General features: G+C 35.6%; 1 protein-coding gene across 2 annotated transcripts in view; it reads right to left on the reverse strand.

Moving 5' to 3' along the window:
• Window positions 1-21,722, reverse strand: part of SOX6 (SRY-box transcription factor 6) — a 248,787-nt gene that overhangs the window by 157,832 nt on the left and 69,233 nt on the right. For both annotated transcript variants that reach the window (XM_080619786.1, XM_080619787.1), the window contains one exon: window positions 20,074-20,163. In XM_080619786.1, coding sequence (XP_080475912.1) covers window positions 20,074-20,163 — 90 coding nt within the window. The remainder of the gene's footprint in view (window positions 1-20,073; window positions 20,164-21,722) is intronic.

Genomic DNA, 21,722 nt, shown 5'->3' on the forward strand with positions numbered 1-21,722 from the left:
TTAGCAATTCTTTATGTCCCCATATGCTACTGCCCAGTGCTTAGTCAATAAAAAGTTTTATAAATGCTTCCATTGTGCTTTGTAGCATCCCAATGCAGAAGGCGGCACAGCAAACATGTTCAGCATGCAAACAACACCAGATAGCTTCTCCTGTGAAGGTGTGAGATCCCCCCACTCCCTTAGGTCTCAAACTGACTCTGTGTTTTAAGCATTGGGCAAAGAAAAATTAATACCTTATGTCCATAAACAGTAATGGGAATTAATATTAGGAACTACTGAAAACATTCGATAGAGAAAAATCTGTTAGTCAGATTTAGAAAAACAAAATATAAATTACCTATGCTTATGAGAAAGATGAAAATGCTTTACTGACAGTCTTCAGGATTCATCCTAGTTTCACATATACTAAACTTCAGATGCTTAAGTAATTTCTTAGGTGGGAACAATTTGAAACTACTATGATTCACAAAACAGGAGAGTTTTATTACAACTCTAAACTTATCATAGGCTAAACTGTCTTTATTAGACTAGCCATAAAATTCCAGGTAGCACAGTGAATATGAAAGCAAGGTCATAAAGAGCCTTCAATTTCCCATGTTAGTATGGTCACAGACAGGTGAGTGAGAGGGTAGAGACCCACTGCTGCAGGGCTTGCTGCACCTCCATCACCACAGCCACCTTTCTGGCTCTGTGGAAATGTAGCTTCTACCACGTCTCACAGCAAACATCAGGGTCCTACACCCACTGTTGTTTAGTTTGGATCATACCACAGTTTTCATTCAGTGCACACATACATCTTGCCTAACCAGGAGAGGCAGTACATGTGCAGAAGAGCAATGCACATCCAGATCTCTTCCTGACACTGAGCTGGGATAGAGACAGGAGTCCCTGGGTCTAAGTGTCCTCACAACTCCTAACTTCATATTTGCACCTCTGAGTTTCAGGTTCAACTCTACCCTATTCGAGGTTCAACTGTACCCTATTCACACTGAGAGGGTTTTTTCCCTTCTCAAAAGAATTTGAAGGATATATCCCTTCTTCAAAATCACAAATCACAGATCATTCTGCATTAGGAATATATAAAGAATATATATTAAGAATATATATAAGCATGTATGTAGTAGTCTAGCTGAATACTTCCCCTAAAGATTTGTCATAACCCAATGGCAACTGAGGCAGGCTTACCTGCCTTTGCATTTCCCAGCAAATGCCTGTACCTTAGCTTTGCTCCTGCAACCAACCACCTCTTCTGAGACAATGTTTCATTTGTGGTTAACATTTTTTTGATCTCATGCGTTTGCCAGACTTTTGTTCTTGCGTTGTTCTTAGCAATTCTCAAGTGTTTTCTCCGCAATATCTCATATTCAGAGGTTTTCTTCCTTGACTGTTTTACACAACAGTTCTAATCAAAGTAAACTGATACATTCATAAAAAAATTTCTGCAGTGACAAGATCAACATAAGTTACTGCCAAACAGCTCCAAAACTGTCAAAGTAATCTGCTAGGCAAAGGACTGGACTGAGCAGTGTTTGGTTAGCTCATGGAGGAAAATGATAGGCTGTGCCATTTTTAGGGATGTGGTGAATCCACAGTTGAGTCCTAAAACGTAATTCAGGTCAGGAATGTAGAAAAGAATGTGATGTTAGCCAGAACTTCAACCGCCCCCTCCTCCAAACTAGTGCCCAGCAAAAAGCGGAATTCCAACAAATCTCTTGGACTACTTACTTTCTTACACACATATGAAAAGAAGAGCTCTATCCAAGCTTTAAAGTCCTTAAAGGACTTTAAAGCCTTTAAGGACTTTAACTGTTTAACTGAGATGCTGTTACTATTTCACATACACAATTCTATTTTAGTATTGTTTGCTATTAAAAAAGAAAAAAACCCCAAACCTGTAGTCAGTTGCCCAGTTTCTTGGAATCACTCTTGAATCCCAGAAGAACTTGTCACCCTACATTCTAAATAAAACTAGCAGTACATATTAAGCCTTAATTCATGCATGTGTATGTGGAAGAAAGAAGATGACAATTTTTTGAAACAATTATACATAGGGTTTTTCAGCAGCAAGTAGAGATCTGCTTATGGATGCTTTAGTGCTTTTAGTGGGTTTAGAAATGCTACATATATACTCAATATGAGCTTTTCAGACTCTGGAAAAAATGTGATAATACTGGATATAAACACAGAAATATACTGGATATAAACACAGAAATATGTATTATACATCACAACTAAAAGCTCACAGACAACTTGGTTTTGCTGAATTTGAATATAAAGACATAGCAAAGGCAACAAGCTGTGAGTAATCTGTACAGTGATACAAACTCTAAAATACGATGTAAAGAGAAATGAAAAATGAGGTTTATTTTGTTAACTGAGAAGACTGTAGCCCAGGGCATAGTAAACCAAAACAAAATTAACACTGTGGTGACATATAGAGAACAAAATCTGTATTAATAATATTATTAATGACTCTAATGCTCAATTCCATTGCTTTTAAAGTAAGAAAATTTACATACAAGAATGGAGAAAAGATGATCCATCCACTTAAGGTACTCACTCAGGAATTGAGAGCTGAAAATATATCCTGACCTTCAGTTTCAGTTTTGTCCATTTAAATACAAGTGACAGTACTTCCCTGGATCAGGGAAGTGGATGCTATTTTGAGGATAGTAAAAGAGTAAAAGGGTATAAATTCTAAACTGTATTTGTGAACAGGATGAAACAGTATATTAAAGAATAAAATATCCAAAGGACAAAGGAGGCATTGGAAGTTACAAAAATTCATAAACAGAAAAGAAATATAGAATCTAACTGCCATGTGATTATATACGAGTTCCTCTTCTGTAGAAAAACCACACCAAGATGCCAGAAACCGTGTTAATAAGGGTAACAGAAATACTTTAATGTCACAGTAGGAATAAACTTCAGGATCAGAACATTCTCTGTGCAAACATCCCCACACTAATCAGGCTTACCAGGGGTTTTTTTGAGGAAGTTAGTACCTGAAGTAAAAATTGCACAAAATCGATTCACCTTGCCTCATCAGAAAAGACAAATGAAGTGCAAAAAACAATAGCAGGCCAATGCTATATCTTCCTGAAGCAGATGAGAAAACCTTTTAAATGGTTTGAAAGTTAAATCTGTAAGTTCTCACATTTGCAAGGGCTCTAATCCAATTGTCTTATAACGCTTGAAGTTCTGAAATATCAGAACAGGGGAAGTCTCATACAGAAACCAAAATATCCAAAGTTTTCCTTCTGAATGAAGATGGGACACAAGTACTAAATGTCAGAAAAATCAAGTACCTCAATAATAAGATGTTCACAGTGCTTGTAGCTTGTTCATTACACTGGAATTAAAAGCTTACCAGGTCTGATTCTCTCTTCACATTATTTACATGTAGATTCAGAAACTTCAGTAGAAATATACATTATTTACAATGGTATGAGAACTGATCCCCATGTTCCCATAAACAGTAAGTGAAGCCAGCTGTCCACCTTCCCTATTATTTTATCTCTGGACCTGACTCAAAACACATGGGCTCTTTCCATTAGCTTTGGCTGAATTTTGTAACTGTCAGAGAAACAATAGAAGAGATGTCAAATACAAATCCCAAAAAAATCATTCCTGAACATCATGGAATAACGTTGGTTTTAATGACATTCTATCTCTCCTCACTATATTAGGTATGTAAAAATGTTAGTAAAGAAACCTATACATATACATATATTCTATTACACTATCCCAGTTTTAAGTCTGAGATTGCTTTGTCCTGACATCTGACTTACAAAACTGTACATAGTATTAGAAATTTTATATGTACTTTCTGGTTAAATTCATAACTCTCTCCATGAGTGTCTTATAGTTTAATGTGAAACTACAGATGAGAAACTAAGAATGAGGTGCTTATATAGAGAAATGCTTCCCCACCTTTCACACCAGCTCCATAGTTCCAACACAATGGCATTTTGCCCTAAATATTATTTTGTTTTCTCAATAATTTTTAAGGTGTTTTTTTTTTTCTCTCTCTCTTCTGACTCATAAAATGTACTGAATGGGGTACTGCTGCACTAGCAGAGTCACATATCTTCATTCAATTAAGTAATGTCTTAGAAGTCTCGTGAGACCTCACTTGGAGTACTGTGTACAGTTCTGGTGTCCTCAACATAAAAAGGACATAGAACTGTTGGAACAAGTCCAGAGGAGGGCCACGAGGATGATCAGGGGACTGGAGCACCTCCCGCATGAAGATAGGCTGAGAAAGTTGGGGCTGTTCAGCCTGGAGAAGAGAAGGCTGCGTGGAGACCTCATAGCGGCCTTCCAGTAGCTGAAGGGGGCCTACAAGGATGCTGGGGAGGGACTCTTCATCAGGGACTGTAGTGACAGGACAAGGGGTAACGGGTTCAAACTTAAACAGGGGAAGTTTAGATTGGATCTAAGGAAGAAATTCTTTACTGAGAGGGTGGTGAGGCACTGGAATGGGTTGCCCAGGGAGGTTGTGAATGCTCCATCCTTGGCAGTGTTCAAGGCCAGGTTGGATGAGGCCTTGGGTGACATGGTTTAGTGTGAGGTGTCCCTGCCCATGGCAGGGGGGGTTGGAACTAGATGATCTTAAGGTTCTTTCCAACCCTAACTATTCTATGATTCTAGGTTTGAAATCAGTGGAAAATCCCTACCCTTCATTCCAGAAAAGGAAAAAAAAAAAGTAACTTAGTTCTAGATTTTTAGATTAGTATTTGCACCTCCCTTGAGGAATGGGTGGTTTAACATACAAATGCTAAGCCATCTCTAATATTCATATAAAACATTGCAGTAAAAGGTGTAACATACTTTTTTATAACTTTCTCTATTAGTTTTGAAAGGATAATTTCTTTTGCTTGTATACAATCATAGGTAATGTCTTATATGGAATTATAATGTTGAGAGTTACAATTGATAACAGTCTGGAATAAGTCGGATCTTATCATCCAACATGGAAAGACTAGGAGTCTGCTGAAGAAAAAAATATAAATGGAGGATTCAGGCCTGATTTTGAAACTGCTCCATTTCATTGATTGGTCTTTCATAACAGCATACAGCTGGATAAAAATCATTTTGTTTCCATATGCAATTTTAACTTTAACAAGTGATTTCTGGGTACCATGATACTCTTTAAAATTAATCTTATTTTTTTACTATGTAAACGTAATACAATTCCAAGTTATCTAGAAAAGTTTTCATTCTTTTTCAACTAGTATTTCTTCCTGTTGCAGTGCAAGTGCAAAAAAGCACTTGTTTGAAAGGAAAAGCTCTCCAATTAAAACTTGTATCTTCAATCACAGAGATGAACTGAATATCTGTTCTATCTCGTCTTATGCTGGAAAGAGAATTGTATATGTACATGCATAAAAATGATTGGAAGGAAGCTGAGCTTAGAGGAAGTTAGTTTAATACCTTATTTGATGAGTATAGCTCATGAATTAGATGACATTAATTTCCCTATATAACAGGACTCACTTATGATTTCTTCAGCTGATATTTGTGCTTCATAAAAAAGTTCATGATGTAAAAGAAGTTTTTGCGTGTTTGTTCAGTCTTCTCACATTATCTAAACTATAGATTAATAATGAAAGATGAAAAAGAATCATGTTTTAATTAAGTTTTCATTTTAAAGAGAAAACTGCAGAAAAGGTTTGGTTTTGGTTTGGGGTTTTGTGGTTTGTTTTCTGCTTTTTGTCACAGTATTTGCAGAAACAACATGTTTCTTCTCTTTAAATAGTGAGGAATGTTTTGCACTATAATGTCTAAATACATACATGAGATGATGGTAAGGTTGAAGTTCTTACAGTCTGCAGCTGGACAGGTTGGACAGAGCCTTGGGCAACACGGTCTAGAGTGAGATGTCCCTGCCCATGGCAGCGAGGTTGGAACTAGATGATCTTAAGGTCTTTTCCAACCCTAACTACGATTCTACAATTTTATGTGCAAATCAGGTGAAAAAACATATAATCAGTGTAACTTCCTGTGAGGCTAATGTAGTTTTAAGGTGGATGATGTGGTGCCTTATATTGAATCTGAAGCTCTATGAACCAGGAAGCTCTATGAGAACAAGGACAGGAATTAATACTTTTCTCTTTAGGTGCAAGAAAGGAAGAGATCCTTTCCATAGGTGCCCCTGCAGCTTTTTTATAAAAAGGCTAATTGATTTACATATTAGGATTCAATTACTGGAGTTCATTTGCCTTAAAGCTAACACTAAGGATCCTGCTCCAAAACACTCCAGGAATCATGCCTTTCTTCCAATAAAACAAAATTGTAACTCAAATGCATTTTTTCTATTGCATCCAGAATGCACAATATACACAGGAGGGGAGATGTGCCCCTGTGAAATGTGCTCTGACTTACGGTGTCTTGCAGTTACTTTTTATATCTTGTTAAATAAGTTACTTCCAGGAGTTTTTTAGTTAGTAGTTATTAGCTACACCACTCAGAAATGTCTAAATATAAATATGGGGAATATTAGTACTGTAAGATTTATATACTTTAAATATAAATTTTAATTTTGAACTTAATTGCATGTTCATCTTTCATGTCTTACAAATACAAACAAGTATATCAATGAAAAACTTATATTTGCCTCTGAAGATTTTTATTGCCTCTGGTGATAAGTAATGAAGAAGCAAAGTTTATTGCAAAACAAGGACATTAGCATAGCCTGTCTATCATAGAAGCTGTAAAGAAGAAACTTCTTACCTCATCTGAATAGAGACAATTTAGTTAAAAGCCTTTGATATGTATGGAGAAGCAGGAACATTTTATACATTTAGAATAAGTCCACAAAAGTCAGCTGAAGAAATTTCCCTTATTTAAGTGGGCTTTGAAACAAGTCCATTGATATGTTCATTATTGATGGCATTAGGTGGTAAAAAATGGCAGCTTCAGGCTAGTGAATCTGAATATTGTTTTAAATTTCTTTCATAATCAAGCAGTCATAAATTGAAAGCACTACTTATCTGTACACACAACCTAGTAATCTGTAAAACCAACTCAGTAGATCATATTAATGCTGCAAATATGAATTATCTTATGTCTTTTGAAATAACCACAACTTCACTGTATGGTTATGAGAAACAAAAACCAAACAAATAAACTGTGCTGCTTGTTCCCTCAAGGATCGTTTTATAATTAATTAAAAAAAACCCAAACATTCCTGAACAAATGGGAATTCTATGACAGGCTTGTTGTGCTCCTATTAAATACACTACAAAATTATTAGTCAAGTTCTCTAACTTGAAAACCCTCTTAAATCACGTTAACCAGAGCACAAAGGAGGTGGCCTACATTTGTAGACTGAAGTTCCACACATTCTAAGAGTGTTCTGGTATAATTATACTGTAACCACAAGCATGAGTATGTTTAGCCAGATGTTTCTTACCAGCGACTAAAAGTACAGTTGTAAATTTTCTTAATTCAATTTATTTGCATACCTAGTTGATCACAAACCAAAACATTTAACACAGCCCTTTGCTACAGAATCTTTGGTAATGAAGTTTCTCACAGTCCCAAACAAAAGAGTGATATCATATTATTTTGTTGTGCTTATGTAGATACTCTACGACTCAAACAGGATCACTCAGAATGAAAACATAAACACTACCTATTCAAAAGACTAAATGTAATTTAATATTCAAAAGCACAACTTTGAGCATAGAGTTTAAAGATGATTCAGAATAAATCTTGAAGCATTGGAAGCATGTAGGAAACATACCAAGAGGTTTTGTATTCTGTAATAACAGCATTCTAATTCAATATATTATAAATAGACCTGGGATATATTTAGAAAATCAGGATTCCCTAATTGTTCCTCTCTCCTTAAGACAATAAACCACTATCCAGGCTTCGTTTTCATTACTTTATTTCTACAGCAACCACAATTTCATCATATTTTTCCTTCATAAAAGGACACTAAAAATAAAAAAAAACAAGAAGAAACAGAAGCAGGGAAAATAGATTTCTACTGAGACTTCTTTCAGTTGGCTTTGAAAGTTAATCATGTTCCTTTTAAGTGTCCTATTTAAAAAAAATTAGTTATGTCTGGAGCAATATACCTATTGCAACCCAATGCAATGATTCTGCCATGTTGCTCAGAAGTTACATCAGTGTAACTGTGATGCTGTGATACTGCCAAAATAAAGGCTAATTGAGACTGCAAAATAATTTTGCACTGAAACAATGTATTTTATGGTTATTTCCTCTCTACAATTTAAATATACATAAAAATTTCAACCTGTCTGCATCTGTAAATGTCTCAGGTATTTTTCTAAGGGATTTCTTAGATTTAGGTGTCTCTGGGTCAGATTTTTTTTAAGAGCTTTAAGACTCACTACTGCAGGTAGATTGTGACAATGGTTTAAAATATACATTAAGCATCTAACACCCATATATCTGCTGCCCAGGGGAAAAGGATCTGGGATTGCTGACTGCTGAATACGAGCCAGTGGTGTGCCCAGGCAGCCAAGAAGGCCAACAGCATCCTGGTTTGTACTCACAGTATCACAGTATGTTAGAGATTGGAAGGGACCTCAAAAGATCATCTAGTCCAATCCCCCTGCCAGAGCAGGAACACCTAGATAAGGTTACATAGGAATGTGTCCAGGCGGGTTTTGAATGTCTCCAGAGAAGGAGACTCCACAACCTCCCTGGGCAGCCTGTTCCAGTGTTCTGTCACCCTCACTGAGAAGAAGTTTCTTCTCAAGTTTAAGTGGAACCTCCTGTGTTCCAGTTTATACCCATTACCCCTTGTCCTATCATTGTTTGCCATTGAGAAGAGCCTGGCTCCATCCTCACGACACTCCCCCTTTATATATTTATATACACTAATAAGGTCCCCCCGCAGTCTCCTCTTCTCCAAACTATAGAGACCCAGCTCCCTCAGCCTTTCCTCATAAGGGAGATGCTCCACTCCCTTAATCATCTTACTTGGCACTGGTGGGGCTGTACTTTGGATATTGTGTTCAGTTTTGGGCCCACCACTACAAGAAAGACATTAAGGTGCTGCAGCATGTCCAGACAAGCTGGTGAAGGGTCTGGAGAACAAGTCTTATGAGGGAAGGCTGAGGTAACGGGGGTTGTTTAATATGGAGAAGAGAAGGCTCAGGGGCGACCTTACCACTCTCTACAATTACCTGAAAGGAGGTGGCTGGTCTCTTCTCCCAAGTAACAAGTGACAGGACTAAAGGTAACATCCTCAAGTTGTGCCAGGCAAGGTTTAGATTAGATATTACAAGAAATTTCTTCACCAAAAGGGTGGTCAGGTGTTGGAACAGGCTGCCTAAGGAAATGGTGGAATCATTGTCCCCAGAAGTGTTCAAAAAAACATGTAGATGAGGCCCTCAGTGACATGCTTTAGTGGTGGGTACGGCAGTCCTGGGGTAAAGGTTGGACTTGATGATCCTGAAGGTCCAATCTAGTTGATTCTATTATTCTATATTATCTGAGAGCATGCAGAGGGCCCCAAATTGCCTTTGTCTATCACTGTTACCTTGAAAAGTGGCAGACTATAGAGAAAGAGAAATCCTTATATTTCAGAAGTGGGCACCCTATCTCTGGCTGAAGTCTGAGACCCAGAACTACACTACAGAACCTTTGGGAGGTGAAGAAAACATCTATAAAATAGAGAAAAGGGTTAATTAATTTATTAATATATCCTGAAGTAGGAACTAACTGCAGCACTTACAAGAAAACCTACAGTCATTCTGTGACTGTTGCAGAATCTCAACAATATTTAGGCAAATGGATCCTGGCACTGGCATAAAGCAGCAAAGGTAAAAAGTTCTTTCAGTTACAAGGAACTCTATGATCCTTTATGAATCTAAAGAAAAAAGAGCCCAAACCACAGAACAGTTATGCCAATTTCATTTTCTTTATCTTCCTTCATAAACCGTTGTATTCCTTTGATATAACAAATAAAAATTTGAAGTCTCTAAGTTTTCCCATGTTCAGAAAAACGTAAGTTACACAAACCTACATAAAATGTCTGTATACACTATACAGACTTTTGAAATCCTGCAATTTGGGTACACTATCTGCATTTTAACAGTAGATTTTTAGTATATGTAATACAACTATATCCCAGCTTCTAGAGAACTACTAGTAAACAGTTACATCAATGATCAAATCCCATAACTAAATTTCAAAGTATAATGAACTTTGTCTATAAACAATTTTCTGATCTTCCAATTAAGAACTGTGATCTTATTTCAACAAAGCACACTAGGGGCCTGTATCAATCTACAGTATTTCCAAGTCAAAACAAATGTAAAAGATGTATCTTCACATACATAGTAGTATGTTTAAAAATGTCGGAAATGTCAACCACTTACATACTTTCATATTATCCCTAATTAATACAAATTGCATTTAATTTCACATTTAGTAAAACATATTGCTGCCCAAAATAAGGACTATAATTTTTATCAGCAATTATTATTACTGATGTATCAACACAATTATTTAAATTCAATGTATATAGAGACAGAATCCATGCAAGCATTTACAGTTTTTGTTCCCTGTGTGCTTCTTCCCTAATTTTTGTGGCTTGGAGCTCCTCCAGATGCTGTCTCTGTCTTTGTGGTTTTGTATCTGAGATCCCATCTCCTGATTCATAGCATTCCTTGATTGACAAACAGATTCAGATATGAAAACAAACAGTTACCTGTATCTAATCTGACAGCTGCACTAAGTTTTCCGTTCATGGTGAACCTACTGTTTTAGATTTTACCCATTTCTTGGGTCTCTCGGTTACTGTGTTCACTGAGCTATTCTATAACTGGGGACATACGTGATCTCCACACTGCATGCTGCACTTCAGATTCAGAGGATATTTCTTTTTTTCCCTCACCCTTCATAAACTAAATTATTTAAAAAAAACACAGGATTTGTATTTCTAAACTGATGTGCCTCCTAATTGAATGCAGAACACTTTCAAACTATTTTCCATTAGAGGCCCACTTTTTTCTGATTTTAATGCACAGTATAATACCTTCATTGGTAGATTAAAATTGTTTGACTAGAAGTAAAACCTATTATTATATGCTTTTTAAGCGGTTTTGTCTTGTATAATGTAGGATGAATTATGTAAAACGTACCAAACAGGATACTCTACAAGCTGCTACTTGCATGCTGCAAACAATCACAGTTTCACTGATAGACTGGGACTTAGCATCTTAAAATTCCTGTGGAAATCAAGTGCATTTTAAGTATTGGGTTTGATTATTTAATCAGACAACTTGCATTTTGCCCTGACTAATTTGGAAGGCTGATAATATTTTACTCATAAAATAATTGTGCACCTGTTGTGATGGAAACCTATTCAAACAAATCTTAATAGACATGAGGATTTATTCCCAAGTGTGTTAGCCTCTCATTACCCCTATCTATGGGGCAATAAATTTTAAGCAGCTATTGAGCAGGTCTCAGCTTAATCTTATATAACTCTTGAAGAACTTTTATGAGCACATGACTAACATTAAACTTGGTTAATTCATATCAATAGAGACCAAGGTAAATATTAGGATATGTGGGTCAAACTAACAGCAATTTAAGAAATACAGGTAAGAAAATATATATATATATATATATATATAACAACAAGATTTCATTGTGACGGCGAATGACAAACAAAAAATTGGGGGAGTGGAAAACAGAAATTATTTACTTTAATCCAAAATAGATATTTGTGTGAGATGCCGAAGGGAGACAGTGACTTGAGACCAAACCACTAATCAGGTAAGGAGGCAATATCATGAATGACCTGACTAGAGTAAAGGAATCCTGATCAGCCTGAAATCACTTTCATGTTCGCAGGAGACGGTGAAAAGAAGCAAAATAAGACTTCTTTGGCTGGATCTGCCCTTTGGCAGAAAAATGTCAGATGTCATTGGTCAGATCTGAAGTGAGGAGACACAGACAAATCAAGCCCTCTTGAAAAAAATACTGATAGTTAACCTTTTCCAAAGGGTCAAGTTGTTTAGAGAAGACAAGGACAACCCTTTTATTTCTTCTATTTGCCACTGAGCTTAGGCTTTTGAGGCAGTGGCTGTGTCAGGTTGCACATTAGTTTCTTGCTATTCTCAGTTGCATGTGAGCTTCCCAAATGTGCTCTTCATTTTTTCTGACTATTAATGCTATGTCTCTTTTTTTTTTTTCCCCCACAAGTGGTTTTACAAGTTTTACAGACAATGTTTCTGAACCACCGTGCATCCACAGTTTGTAAAGTCCCAGTGAGGCATTTTTACATATGTCTTAAGAAAAAAAAGAAAAATCTGATATCTGATGTCGTCAGGATGCTCGCATCACCACACAATATCCACACATCAAGACCCCACTTCAAGACAGACTCCCTATTCAGAAAGGGAGTTTAAAACCAACTGAGGTGAAAAGGATTGCCACAAAGTTTACCATCAGTCAGTGCCAAAGTTTGAAGTTGCTCAGAACAGAGATGTTTTGCACAAAAGATTTCTTTCCAAACTAACTGCAGATAGGGGTGATGAGGATGACCAAAGTGCACAACAGCTTTCATAGCAGGAATAAACAAATACATATTTGCTTTTCAACCTGGATAATAGACAACTGAAGGTAGTGTAACAGAGAAGCTGAACAGGGAACAACCATTCCTTGTCCATTATCATACAAAATCTAGGGGACACCTACAAAGTACTAGGTTCAAATATACAGCATATTGTTAACTGCTGAACTTATCCCAACAGACATTCCAGCTGTCTATTAAAGGGTTCCAAAGTGATTGGATATGTTCATAGATGATAATTCTATCAAGGGCCATTAAACCTGAATGTACAACTTCTGAATCAAGAAGCCTATTAATCATATTTTGTGGGATAATGGAAGAGGATATTGAGGAAATATTACTGTATGTTTGCCCTTTCCTTATACCCTTCTCCAGGTTGCTCAGTCGCCATAGAGACCGAACACTGCAGGACAGTATGTTCTTTATATGTGACACTTAAATCAAAGATTTCCTTCATGTGAAACTCCTTTAACAAAAGACTGATGAAGTACATCTACAGGTTTCCACAGAAGCCAAACTGACCAGAAAATTTCAGCACTGTACTTATATGCATCTTTCAACATAAATGCTTACAGTCATTAGTTTGTTAGAATTTGATTTTATACGTCTAGGGCAACAAAAAGCCAAGAACTTGTTTCACTTGGTGAAACACAAGAAATGGAGCTTCCACTCTTGTTTTAGCAGTGCAGACTCCTACATAGGAACTTGCTTTTTCATATGAAGTGGTATTTCTTCTTCAGTAGGAGTTTCATTTTGCTAAAGGTAAGCAACTTTGTGAGCAACTAAGCTGGGACATGGATCAAAAGGAAATTTGCCACTGACATCCAGGGTCAGAAGAGAAGGCCTTAAGTTCCAAGTAGTGATAAGCCCCTTCAACCTACAAGCCTTTCAGCTATCACTAAACACTCTGCATATTTTAAATAAAACAATTACTGCTATAATGAAAATTAAAAATATATCTATATAATACAAAAAAACCTACCTACAGAAGAAAATGGCAAATTTTTGAAGACAAAGTGAAGAAAGCCTACTTGCAATTTTCAGTTTATATTCAAACCTTTTTCTGCTAACAAATTAAATGGCATTTGAAAAAAACACATTTTAATACCATACATTTTTCTTGTCACTATTTCTACAAATGAAGAATGGATCAAATTCCAGAAGGCAATCATTTCTAATGTGCCAAAAAAATGTACTGCTGTTTCAAGTTCCTTATTATTAGCATTGTTATCCCTCAAATTTCTTTTTCTTATAAACAGTTGATACTGTTTCTCAGTACACTATTTGGGACACAGTTCCACAGAACACAGCATGTAAGTGAGCTGTCCCATTGATTTCAGTGTAGTACAGCATTCATATGTTTAGTCCTTAATTGCTAGGCTTAGAAACATACACTGGTAAAGTAAAAAATAAAGAGAGATATGTGATCACAGTAAGTAACAAATCCATTTTGTGCCAGGAAATATACTGCACGCATCCTAGTTGATATTATTTATAAAATGTATTCAACAACATGGAAAACTTGATTTATGTGATAAGTTGATTACAATGTAATTTATAGTTGTGGAGTTTTAAGAACTAGAAATGGTAATAGTCACTAACTTTCAACATTAGAAGCAGGCATGATTGTGACAGGTGTAACTGAAATACGACCCTTTGACCAAAAGACCAGAGCAATGAAAATGTTTACTACTACTTTTTATTTTTTCACGAAGTACAGCTTCAACCCTGTCATGACTTACATGTACATAACTTAAATAATAGCACTATGTACACTGAGCAGGCCCACAGAACTGTCTGTACTGAGTATGTCTATTAAAATCCATAATCTGGATAAAAGTATTTCATATAAAAAAAGTCAAGATGATATAAGATCATATAGTTTAATCTAGTTCACGCTAGTGATTAGTCTAAGTAATTATATCGATATCTTAATCATGAAAAATTGACACAAGGGGGTGTGGTAAGTTTAACCAAAATATTTTTATTTTGGTATTCATTACGTTCTTCAAGCAAATCAGACTAAAGAGTATGCAAACATTAACTGTTGAAAGTGCTTATGAAATATTCAGTCACTCAAAAAGGTACCAATTAATTTAGAAGGTCAGGTTAGACCTGGAAATGTAGCTTTTGTAACACATTACACAAAATGCTAATGACTTGAGAAATAGCAAAACAAAAACATCTCTCTGATTTGGAGAGCTACAATATAAAGCTAAACATATCACTTCATTGGATCATGATAATAATTACGAGAACCCTTTATAGCCTGTGGTATATTTCTAATCAGGACCACTTTTGAAAGGACTTGGGTGTAGGGGTTCTGGGTTGCATTGTTTTGTTATGTTTTGTAGGATGCTTTCGTTGGTTTCACTAATTGGAACCAGTCGATCCTTTTTCCTGTGTATTGATTTTTTAAATCCTAGCAGTTAACAATGATTCTAATGTATCATAACACTTTAGACCTTAATCATATAGTGGGGCGTTTGCTTGTAGCTTTTGTTTGAGTTTTAATTAAGAAGACCTTGTGTCTCAAAGCCTGAGCTGGGTTTTTAATTGCTAGTATGTATATCACACAGACTTCAAAAGAAATGAAATATGTTTATAACAGAGAGCACAAAGGAGAGCTTTGAAATGTCTATAGCCATACAAAGTGACATAATTAAAAACCTCTGAGTGTCTCTCTGATATAAGACATATATATTTATTTATACATATTTATAAGGCAGACTATTATGTACCCTTAGACTTCATGAGAAAGAAATTTCAGCAATTATAATGAGAAATAATTACTGCAAATCCAGGCTACAGTGTTGGTCAGGGCTACAGGAGAACATCAGTTTTATTTTCTTCAAAATGGTCTTCACATTTGATATAGTGCACCAAGAAACACCCAAAAGCTTATCTGTGAAGACAAATTTTATAAAATGGAAGCAAAAATAGCATTTTGCAATGTTTTGTAAATCATGCATATTTAAAGAAAAAAATTAATTCACTGTAAAAACACAGAAACCATAACTTTCTCGAGGATTCATTCATGCAGAGCTCTCTCCAAGACTATTACAGAAATGGATAGTGTTAAATTACTAGATTAAAATAGTTGTGCCTCACTGTTCTCCTCTGGTCATTAATGCACACACACACACAAAAAATGCTCCAAGAAAACACCTCTTTCCATCTCTCCTGTGTTCTAATATCAGGGACAAATGTAGTTTTTTCATTATTTTTATAGTGCATCTTGCAAGGAGACTATCAAGTGAGTGAGTTTCTTCATTTTACTAAATTCAACATTTCCTAGGGAACAGGAATGGTACCTCTTACCTATCCAAATATTTTGAGGCCATTAAATGTGTACATATCACACGAAAAAGGAGTTTCAGACTCTTTTTAATAAAGTAGCAAATATAAAAGGGGAAGGAATAAGCATGGGAAACACAATGCAAATAGCCTTCTATATTGGATAAAGCCATGGACGTCAATCGTTATGCTTCCCAAAACAGAGTATACTGTACAAAGACAGCATATGACATTCAAGTCACAATTCCTATAAATACAGATAGTTCTAGTTGTAACCACCAATGGAAGCCAGAACTAACCTACAACACAGTAGCCAGTGACCCAGGAGTCACTCTTCTATAAGACTGCTAGACCAATTCTGACCCTTTCACGATAACATCGTTGCTTAAGTTACTTAAAGACTGACCTTTCTTATTTGATCTTCAAAGACCCTGCATGCTGAGAAAGACCATTGCAGTTCATTTCAGTAGGACAACTGCTCGATGCATGCAAGACTATGCTATTCCAGAGATTTATATTTGGAACAGAAACAGAAAACTTAAAACAGACTCTGTATAGTGATAAATGATGCTACTCTGCCTAGCTGTGGCTGCTGAAGAAAAACTAGATAACTAAGGAACAGAAATACATGCAGTAAGGGAGGGTGAGGACAGAACTCTGTACCCAAATATCTGGAAATTTAGAAGAGAGTCCTGTGTCACTTTGTTTATTCAAATACATGATAACAAACATCAGAATGAAAAGTATTTCCTGATCCTAACTTTTATACAAAAGACAACACTGCAAAAGCCAGACATAATCCTAACAAACTGCTTGTATACCTTAAATAAATGTATTTGCATGCATACACTGGCAAACGTGACACAATCAAATGATTTGCATCATCAGCTGTGAGGTTTTTTTCCAGGTGAGCAGGTCATTTAACTCAGCTCGACTGCTTCATAGACCTTTGAAAATTTGACCTGTGTGTTTCATTTATAAACATATTAAATGAACAAGCAGACTTATTTAACCACTGGAATTTGGCTACAAAGCATTCTGCCAAATGCTCCTCTGAGTTTCACGCAGCCTCTCTTAAGTCAATGGCTTGCTTGGCTGGAATTCAAGGAAGAATCTGGATCATTATCAATAACTGAAATCCTAATAAAGAAACTCAGAAAAAGCAGTTTTACAAATGAAGCACACTATGCAAGAGTAATTGTGAACAGGAACAATCCCCCTTAGAGAAAAAAAGTAATGATTCCCTGTTTGTTACTTTTGTATTGGCTTCTATTGTTTAAATTAATAGATATTGTTTATAATTATATCTTGATTAACACTATTGTGTTCTAAATATAGAAGGTAAAGCTAGAAAATACCATTTTTATTTGTTTCTCTCAGCCAATTATCTTTTCTTTTATACTATGGGCTTCCCAAACATGCATAGAATCAGTTTGTGTCAATGGTACTTTTTTTTTTTTTTCTGCTTTCATCCTTTTTTTCTGGCACTGATTCTTAGTGTGCTGCCTTCCCACAACCAACATGCCAGTCTTTCACTGAAGGCGGGAGAGTTGTAGTTGTGCAGAAAGAAAGAATATGTGGCCAGGTTATCCTTAGCAAGAGCAACGCCTTCTCTCTAAAATAAACAACTCCCAGTAACAGTCAGTGCAAAGAGCAGTTCCTCACAGCACCACACCTCACTGTCTTATAATCAAGATTTTTTTCCCCCTAATGACCTCATTTATTTATTTTTACTGCACCACTTCACGTCTTTAAGTTAGGCTCTCAGTAATATGAGCAGAAAGTCTGTACAAAAGCCAAAAGTATCAGCCAGATAAACAAATTGATTTAGAATCTAACGGAAATAAAGGAAAAAGATATTTGACCTCCAAAAGATAACACATTTTAAAAATATTTCTTTCAGAGACCTCCGCATGCCCTGCCAGTTACCTGACTGGAAATTCATTCAACACTATGAAAATGAACTTCATGATTTGGAAATCTACCACCTTGAATACTAAAAAGATTTTTTTTTCTTTTTTTAAGTATGCTTCCTTGACAGATTAAAAATTCTCTCTGGTTTCCCTACTTTGCTTTATTTCCTTCTTGTAATCGAGTTTTCATGCTGCCAAGGGCTACAATGTCGGGTTTTTTCTTTTTCTCTGAGATGATTTAAGGCACACAAATGCTAATATGAGTTAATACCAGCTTATTAGGTTATAGTGATTTTATCAGCTAGCAGATAACCAGCTGAAGACAGTGGCTTGGCCACTGGCTTGGGAGACCAAAGGAAAGGAGTCCTACTTCAGACCTGCCACTACTTCTGCTATGGAAAGCCTGTGCAAAGCACAACAGAACAGCAGATACGTTTTATCTTATACTTCTTGTGTTTGCGTTTTTGTATTTTTGCCTGTTCATGGCAAATATTAAATGCAGCTGCAATAGTGAAGATTCAGTATTGCATTTTGCTGGAAGTCAACTAGTAGCAGAGTGGAATACTGCAGACGTAAGGCCCCTTAATGACAGGTTTCTAGGAATGAGGAAGTAAGTTGTGGAAACTAAATGATCCTCAATACATAAATCTGGGAGCCTGACCAAACGATCCTTGTTACACAGCTGACAAGTATAAAACATGTTGCAAGCTCCTCCAAATTTGAGAGTACCTTGTAACTAGATGAGAAAGAGTTAGGAGAAAGAGTTCTACCCATTAACTCTTCAGTGAATATATATACTAAGAAAATAGAAGGAACAACATAAGTCCAGAAAAACAAACTCTTGATTTTGTTTTGGTTTTGTTGGGTTTTTTGTTTTGTTTTTTTGTTTTTGTTTTTGTTTTTTTTTTTTTAATAAATGAAAGCTTTTTGTGCCATATGAAAGAATAAAGAACATTATTCTGCATTGTTAGAGATTCCTACCTCTTTTAATTTTGATTCATTAATAGTATTCAAGTAGTTTCTATTTAAAGACTAAGTAGCTATATCATGCAATTAATGGACAAACTAGCATTCAATGATTTCCACACTATTAGGAGACAACATAGCTTTAAACAGAATGTGATTTCTAGAAATAATTTTGTTGGATTTTATGTTCTTGTAAAACTGCATACTGTATTTGTACCACTGACCTTACTGCAGGATCTCTTACCTGGCAAATATACACTTCTCATAATTCTACCCAAAAAATCTAAATGGAGAATCCAACATATTTTGGTCCTGAATTATCTGACAGAACCAATTACAACTTATTAAAAAGAGCCAATTTTCATCTGTTTGCATGGTAGCAAAATATAACTATCTTAAGTGACCTTCATGGACATATAAAACCCTAAGCATCAATTTTCATCAAATAGTATATACATTTTCTTTTAACTAGTACATATTTATTAATATGATGCACATGATTCTTTGTTTACATATATTTTTAGTTGCAATTTAATAAAATTATGCCTTATGATCCCTTCTCACAGAATAAAATACCACATTTTTAATTTGTTCCTTAATTAATAACTCTAAATTTCTTCTCAGTGAAAAAATCCATGGAAGAATTGATTGGTGGGGAAAAACAATTCGAATTTTCTGCATAGTACTTAACTCTCAAGAGAATTCCACTTTCACTATATCACCGGTTTAACAAATCCTGGAAATGCTGGAAAGTACTGCCTATATATACAATAAAACTTGCACTGATTTCAGTAGGACCCAAATTTTATCCAGAGCTGCTCTTTCTCCACAGGAATTGCACGAAGATAGAAATATATTCCCTTTTTGGGGGGTTTGTTTCCTTGCCCTGATTTTGAATCAAAGATTTAGAACAGTAATCACACAGTTACCCCTTCTAGAATCTGAAAGCAGTTTCTAGATAGATTTTATGCAACTGCGAAGAAACAGTACCAAGTACGAGTAACTCCATGTTTTCAAGATGTTTCTTCTTCTGGTCACAGAGATATAGCTAATGTCAATGAAATAATGTAACTAACCTGGTATTTCTGATAATATTCTTAATACTTAATAACTTAATATAACTCACTGTGCCGTACTCTATTTATTTGGCAGTCACATCGATCATCTCAAAGACAAACATTAAAAAACAGGGTGAGTTGACTGAAAGGAGGAATACACCCTCTAGTTATGATTGCTATTTCTACTATTTTTTCTGAACTAACTTTAAAGAATTCTCAATCCCTTATTTAAAATATATGCTAACATTTAAAATTTGATCTAGCAAGGTACCTTTAATTTCACCAAGGAGATCACTTGTGTTTAATTTTTCCATCTTCTCCTTCCAGTCTTTAGAGAGTAGCTTTTCCATGCAGGATGAATCTATTAACAAAAAATAATAAAGAAAAAGAAGAATTATCAAATTATCAAATATATTCTCACACATCAGGAAAACAGGTGCTACCTTCATTTTAAAACTGTTCTCCCTGTTACAGTTGGACCATGTTTTCAGAGGGAAATGAACTTGTAGCCAAACAGACTTCTTACTTAACTGGATTTTAAATCCAAAGTAATTCCACTGAGGTTAATGGAGTTACTATGGATTTAACAAGGGTCTAATTGAAAGAAAAACTTCATTTGGGATTTATGCATGCTAACTGCCAATTTACAAGCATAGATTGCCAATGTATATACAAATTCTGTCTTTTTGATTTGAGAATGATTGTACACTAGAAATTATACATGAAAATCTAGAAGCTTTTTTTGGAAGTTTGGCACAGAGTAACATCTGAAACCATTTTTATACCTGTGTCAATGTAAAAGTTATTCATATAATGTCTCCATGGAATTCATAAAAGCACTTTATATGTTGGATGTTCACAGTATCAGAAATTTTCTCAGTTCACTATAAACCACATGCAACAATTAGAAGATGGGCTTTCATAACCTGAAGTTCAGAATATATTTCACATCTTTGCTTGAATGTGGGAGGCCTTCTGTAGGCAAAACTGTTGCTGAAGTCATTACACTTAGGAGAAAGCAGAAGATTGGCCTCAGTGAGTTTCCTATGATCAGACCCCAATTCCACCAGAAAATTTGATACTGAGCATAACAGATTTCAATAAAATCTATTTTTTGTCATATCTGCAATTAAACTAATTGGTTCTGAAGTCAAAATTATACATAACCTTCCAGATAACTCATAAAAGGTGATTTTTAAGATGGAAATCCTTATGGCTGAAGTTGTGATCCAGAGTTCTATGACTTTAAGAACCTCAATTGAGATTTATAAACAATTATCAAGAAAACTTTACACACAATTGAACACTTATTTTTCCTTCCCAGTTAGTAATAATAGAATCTCAATTAAACACTGTGCATTTACTTTTATTAGTAGACAGACTCATCAAAAGCCTCTATGCTAAACTCCTTGGAAGCCTTTAGGGACAATTTAACAAGATATCAAAAACATTTAAAGGCAACCCCATTCCTTAAAAGGCCACATACCACCATGGGTGGTGCTGAGCACCTTGTTTCTTAGTGAATGCACTGGGAATAGCCATATACCTTAGCTTGTTAGAAGGTCTCCTAGCAAGCTGCCGTTTGTGTAAGGAGATCAATTTACACAATGCTTTGTAAATAACTAACAATGTTCCAAATTTAAACATTTACACTGATGCCACTCCAGTAACATATTAACACTGGCAGGTACAAGAAGACAGAATTCAGCCTAACATATTTGCTGCTAAAATACTGGCAGATTAGGTGGCTCAAATTCTCATGTCAGAAGCCCCAGCAGAAGCACTCACACAAGTGAAAACAAAAGCAAAAAACCCAGATTAAGGATGGCAACACAGATCATATCAATGCAATGGCTAACAGTTTGTTTCACCTCAGAGGACTCCAAAAATGCTCAGAGGGAGGAGAAGCATTCAAAGAGG

The sequence above is a fragment of the Psittacula echo genome (genome assembly GCF_963264785.1).
Source record: "Psittacula echo genome assembly, chromosome: 5".
NCBI classification, from domain to species: domain Eukaryota; kingdom Metazoa; phylum Chordata; class Aves; order Psittaciformes; family Psittacidae; genus Psittacula; species Psittacula echo.